This window comes from Camelina sativa, chromosome 1 (assembly GCF_000633955.1).
Source record: "Camelina sativa cultivar DH55 chromosome 1, Cs, whole genome shotgun sequence".
In the NCBI taxonomy this organism is placed as follows: domain Eukaryota; kingdom Viridiplantae; phylum Streptophyta; class Magnoliopsida; order Brassicales; family Brassicaceae; genus Camelina; species Camelina sativa.
Window position 1 is genome coordinate 5,234,029 of NC_025685.1, and position 6,101 is coordinate 5,240,129.

The 6,101-nt window shown below is 39.3% G+C and overlaps 2 protein-coding genes across 3 annotated transcripts in view; one reads left to right on the forward strand and one right to left on the reverse strand.

The window, feature by feature from the left end:
- The window catches only part of LOC104777013 (protein PHOTOPERIOD-INDEPENDENT EARLY FLOWERING 1-like), an 8,548-nt gene extending 4,372 nt beyond the window's left edge, over positions 1–4,176 (forward strand). The window contains exons 7-12 of one of the 2 annotated variants that reach the window (XM_019245907.1): positions 1,390–1,587; positions 1,738–1,802; positions 1,876–1,946; positions 2,082–2,865; positions 3,033–3,544; positions 3,632–4,176. In XM_019245907.1, coding sequence (XP_019101452.1) covers positions 1,390–1,587; positions 1,738–1,802; positions 1,876–1,946; positions 2,082–2,865; positions 3,033–3,544; positions 3,632–4,010 — 2,009 coding nt within the window. In that variant the 3' untranslated portion in view covers positions 4,011–4,176. Of the gene's footprint in view, positions 1–8; positions 1,588–1,737; positions 1,803–1,875; positions 1,947–2,081; positions 2,866–3,032; positions 3,545–3,631 lie in introns of both variants that reach the window. The other variant, XM_010501229.2, reaches the window with a different exon arrangement.
- Positions 4,233–5,785, reverse strand: LOC104777050 (myb-related protein Zm1). The gene is made up of 3 exons (XM_010501250.2): positions 5,625–5,785; positions 4,873–5,002; positions 4,233–4,797 (listed from the first exon to the last, which is right to left on the reverse strand). The coding sequence occupies exons 1-3, from the start codon at positions 5,761–5,763 to the stop codon at positions 4,347–4,349; spliced, it is 720 nt and encodes a 239-aa protein (XP_010499552.1). The 5' UTR covers positions 5,764–5,785; the 3' UTR covers positions 4,233–4,346.

A 6,101-nucleotide genomic window follows, 5' to 3' on the forward strand; every position in this document is an offset into this window, starting at 1 on the left:
TACGTAAGGCCATCTTTGAGGAAAGGGTTAAAGAAACTAAGGATCGGGCAGCTGCCATTGCATGGTGGAATTCTTTGAGATGCCAGAGAAAGCCGACTTACTCTACATCTCTGAGAACTCTTTTAACCATTAAGAGTCCACTCGATGATATACACCATCTTAAAGCTAATCGTTCATCTTACATGTATTCCTCAACCCTCGCTGACATAGTTCTTTCACCGATCGAGCGCTTTCAGAAGATAATTGAGCTAGTTGAAGCTTTCACATTTGCGATTCCAGCTGCACGAGTACCTTCACCTGCTTGCTGGTGCAGCCGTAGTGACGCTCCTATTTTTCTTAGTCCATCATACAAGGAGAAAGTTACAGATTTAGTGTCACCTCTTTTGTCTCCGATTAGACCTGCAATCGTTCGGAGCCAAGTATATTTTCCAGATAGGCGACTGATACAGTTTGATTGTGGTAAGCTGCAGGAGCTTGCTATGTTATTGAGGAAATTAAAATTTGGGGGTCACAGGGCGTTGATATTCACGCAAATGACCAAGATGCTTGACATCTTGGAGGCTTTCATTAATTTATATGGTTATACCTACATGCGTCTTGATGGTTCTACTCCTCCAGAAGAGAGGCAGACGTTAATGCAGCGGTTTAATACAAGTCCCAAAATCTTTCTTTTCATTTTGTCAACCCGAAGTGGGGGTGTTGGCATCAATCTTGTGGGTGCGGACACAGTTATATTCTATGACAGTGACTGGAATCCTGCTATGGACCAACAAGCTCAAGATCGGTGCCACAGGATAGGTCAGACACGTGAAGTCCATATATACCGGTTGATAAGTGAGAGCACCATTGAGGAGAATATCTTAAAGAAAGCAAACCAGAAGCGTGCGCTTGATAACCTAGTAATTCAAAACGGTGAGTATAACACCGAATTTTTCAAGAAGCTTGATCCCATTGAGTTGTTCTCTGGGCATAAGGCTCTGACTACAAAGGATGAAAAGGAAACAAGCAAGAATTGTGGGGCGGAGGTACCTCTGTCAAATGCAGATGTTGAGGCTGCTTTAAAACAGGCAGAAGATGAGGCAGATTATATGGCTCTCAAAAGAGTAGAACAAGAAGAAGCTGTGGACAATCAAGAGTTTACAGAAGAACCTGTAGAGAGACCAGAAGACGATGAGCTAGTAAATGAAGATGACCTAAAGGCTGATGAGCCTGTTGATCAAGGTTTAGTTGCATCAGGGTCGACAAAAGAAGATATTCCATTGTTACATAGTGATACCAGGGATGAGAGAGCTGTCATCACTACTTCAAGCCAAGAAGATGACACTGATGTATTAGATGATGTCAAGCAAATGGCTGCAGCAGCCGCTGCTGCTGGACAAGCTATCTCATCTTTTGAGAATCAGCTACGTCCTATTGATAGATATGCGATAAGATTTTTAGAGCTTTGGGACCCCATCATTGGTGAGTCTGCAATGGAAAATGAAGCGGGGTTCGAAGAGAAAGAATGGGAACTTGACCACATTGAAAAGTACAAGGACGAAATGGAAGCTGAGATTGATGATGGGGAAGAGCCTCTTGTTTATGAGAGTAAGTGTACCCTTTTTTGCACATTCAATCCAATAATTTAACTAGTATTCCTACTTAACTGACAATGAGCCTTGCCTGTGATGTAACTTTGTATAATGTTATCCCATGGCCTGGTTTTTAGCTCACGTGAAATGTTATTGCTATTTTCAGAATGGGATGCTGATTTTGCAACTGAAGCATACAGGCAGCAAGTGGAAGTCTTAGCTCAACACCAGGTGAGATTAATTACTGCATCTACCGTGTGTCATGTATTTCAGCTTGTTCACGTATTTACTTATATGTTTGTAGTTGATGGAAGATTTGGAAAATGAAGCTAGAGAGAGGGAAGCTGCTGAGATGGCTGAAATGGATTTGATACAGTAAGACACTTCTGAGTCCGCACAGTTCATTGTCAATATTATATATTTATAACATTGCTGTTGAAAATTATATTTCATCGTTGATATAACAAGTAATCAAAACAAGTAGATTAATTAAACCTTTCTTTTCCTCAGGAATGAAACTCCTCATGTACCAAAGTCTAAGAAGAAGAAAAAAGCGAAGAAAGCCAAATTTAAATCCCTGAAGAAAGGATCACTGGCTGCCGAACCAAAATATCTGAAGTCCGTTGTGAAAGTTGAAGATTCGACTGATGATGATAATGAAGAATTCGCCTATGTGAGTAGCAGTGACTCAGATATGGTTACACCGCTTTCGCGGATGCATATGAAAGGCAAGAAAAGAGATTTAATTGTTGACACCGAAGAAGAGAATACCTCGAAGAAGAAAGCAAAGAAGCATAAGAAATCTCTTCCGAATTCAGATATCAAATACAAACAACCAAGTGCTCTACATGATGAACTGGAACCATCAAAGCCGCCTAACAGTATGGTTGTTGATAATGAAATGAAACTAACGAGCAGGGGTAAAACTATAGGGAAAAAATCCATCACTTCCATGCCAATAAAGCGTGTTCTTATGATCAAGCCAGAGAAGCTAAAGAAAGGGAATCTGTGGTCTAGAGACTGTGTTCCCTTGCCTGATTCTTGGCTGCCTCAGGAAGATGCTATATTGTGTGCGATGGTTCATGAATATGGGCCTAATTGGAGTTTTGTTAGTGGAACTCTTTATGGAATGACAGCTGGTGGGGCTTACAGGGGACGGTATCGCCATCCTGCATATTGTTGTGAGAGATATAGAGAGCTTATCCAACGACATATTATGTCTGCTTCCGACAGTGCAGTGAACGAGAAGAACCTCAACACAGGTTCTGGGAAGGCACTCCTGAAAGTCACTGAGGTAAGGTTGATTATGGCATAGCGTTAGGTTAGCTACTCACTAGCATGCATTAAAGTAGTGATGAATTAGGGAAAGATCAAAACATTTCTTCTAAATGGGTCCTTTCAATCAAGTAGAAGATTATAATGGAAAGGAGATGCTTTTCACTAATATCATTTTTGGTGCAGGAAAATATTCGGACACTCCTAAATGTTGCAGCTGAGCAGCCAGATACAGAGATGCTCCTACAAAAACATTTTTCTTGCTTGCTGTCATCAATTTGGAGGACGTCGACCCGGACAGGGAATGAACAACTGCTCTCCTTAAGCAATCCCATTTTCAATAGACAGTTTATTGGCTCCGTGAATCACTCCCAGGATATAGCTAGAAAGCCTTGGCAGGGGATGAAGATCACCAGCTTAAGTAGAAAGTTGTTAGAAGCCGCTCTCCAGGATTCCAGCACGAGTCAGCCAAACAATACTGCTTCCCGTTCGAGGTTGCAGGAGAATCAATCTATCAATAAAGTGGAGTTAGACTTAACCTTGGAATTCCCCCCACGTGGTTATGATGATTCCCTGACGCAGTTTCCACCCATGATAAGTGTGTCCATTGATGGGTCAGATTCATTAAATTATGTGAACGAGCCCCCAGTGGAAGATGTTCTAAAAGGTTATAGGATTGCTGCAGAGAACCGTTACAGGTTTGAAAAGCTGATACATTTGATTTTTCGTCCGATAATTTTGAGAGCAGTAATAGTCACTAAAGAATTGGTGATCTTGTTTTGTAGGAATGCTGCAAATGCTTGTATTGAAGATTCATTTGGATGGGCTTCAAACACGTTCCCAGCCAACGATCTGAAGTCCAGAACAGGCACGAAAGCACAGTCCCTGGGGAAACATAAGCTATCTGTCGCAGACTCAGCCAAGTCTTCAAAAAGCAAACAGCGCAAACTCTTGGCAGAGCAAACAGAAGTGGCATGGGTTAGGCCAAATGACCCAAATCTCAAGTTTGATTTCACACCTGCGGATAGGGAGGATGAGGAGGTTGAGGAGAAGGCGGTTTTAGAAGAGATAGAGATGATAAGTTGTTCACAGTGGTATGATCCATTCTTTACCTCAGGCCTTGATGATTGCTCATTAGCTTCTGAAATCTCAGAAATAGAGTAGTAAAAGCCTTTTTGTAAAAGTAAAACTGCTGATGATTGTGGATGATCATTTTCTTAACCACTTTTGATGGGCAAAATCTTGTGTAAAGCAGAAAGTGACAGCTTCGTAGGTTTTTGTGTTTCATGACTTCATCAAAATATCTAATCTCAAATATGATTTTTATCCCCACCGTACTGTATAATAATACCAACAATTTAGCTTCTGACTCGTTTACATTCTAGTTTCCAAATTCTCTAGCTTTTAGAAAAACAGTGAGTTCTCAGTGTAGTCTAAATTTATCTAAAAGAAAGAAAAAGACAATGCAACAGTACATGATGGATCAACTCCTTGTGTGTTCTAGCAAGTTTGGTTATCCAAGAAATTGAGCCACTCATTGTAATCATCAAACCCTGGTTCAACCAGTCTGCTCCAAAACTCGTGATCTGATTTCCCATGGATCTCTAGTAAGTCTGGTTTAGATATAGGAGGAAGAATATGGCTATCTCCAAAGAGACATTCTAGTGATTGTGGCGCATTCACCTCAAATCCACATGCCATTTGCTCCATAAAGATTTCCTCAAACTCCTCTTCCTGGTTAGGCTTCTCGCTGTTTATAATAACATCCTTCAAGACTGACGATACTGAGGAAGAGGAAGAAGACGTAGAGGACACTGAATGATTGGTGACATCTTCTTCTGATGATGATGATGATTTTCTCTTCATCAATCGCTTTTTGAGATGAGTGTTCCACACATTCTTGATCTCGTTGTCTGTTCTTCCCGGAAAGTGGGATGCTATCTTAGACCACCTGGTCAAATAATGCACTATAGTTATACACACACACACAGAAAATGATGATTTGAGATGAAGGAGACATGATTACTTGTTTCCATGAGCTTGGTGAAGGTGGATAATGGTATCTTCCTCTTCTTTGGTGAAGTTGCCTCGTTTGAGACCTGGTCTCAGATAGTTTATCCATCTTAGACGACAACTCTTTCCGCATCTCATCAATCCTATTAAGTTACAACACTATCAATTTTGAACACCAGATAAACTACAAGTTTAACATATAAGACTAGGAAGAAAGACGAGGTTTATAATTTTCACCAAATTTTTATTTACAATAAATTTTTAAATTGAGCAACTTAACCATTTATTTCGATATTTCACCCCATCTTCCGAAAGATTTTGTCTGAGACTTATTCAACTTTTAACTTTTAGCAGAAAATTACTTGGTAATAAACACGAACGTTACAGATTCTGGTCAAACATCTCTTCAAATTCTATTCATCAAAGAAGTATATGCCACCTTTATGAAGTAGTCACCAAAATTGTAATTGAGACCCAAAACATTCACTAATTCGTAACTTCTACTGTTTGAATATGTAGAATTGTAAGATTTGATAAGTAATCAGAAGTATTTAGAATAATCGATGCAAGAGACTAAGGTTTTGTTCTGTATAGATATTCTATTAATCCAGACCAAAATGCATCATTAACGAAAAAGAAAAGAGTGCATCTTGCATATATCGTATCAGATCAAAGAACATTATTAGAGAGAAAGAGAGGGAGAAAGATAATGCAAATGAGAAAGATAGTGAAGCATGCATTGTCATAGATAGGAGTAGGACATACCAGCGAGTTTGGGAAGAGATCTCCAATTCTGGTGACCATTTTTTTCGATAAAAGCTCTGAGTCTTTCACTTTCTTCATCACTCCATGGCCCTCTCCTCACTTGGCTTTTGTCACAGCATGGTGCTCTTCTTTTCCCCATCACACCGACTTTAATTTTTAGAGAATCTTATGTACTTATTATCATCATCATCATCATCATCATCATATATGTATAAGGGTTAATTACGAGAGACCAGAAGGGCCATGCCACTAATTTCATCTACAAATAAACCTACTTGAATAAATTAATTAAATGGGTATCTATTTTTCTCATAATATATATCCTCATACTTTTCTATCAATTAAATTTTGACTTTTTTCATATGACAATTTTTGTCCTGCCTTTACTAGTCCTTGTATTACTACAATTCTTTTCTTCTTTTTTTTCTGGCACTATTTTCTCAAATCTAAAATCAACTTTCTTTTCATATTCAAATC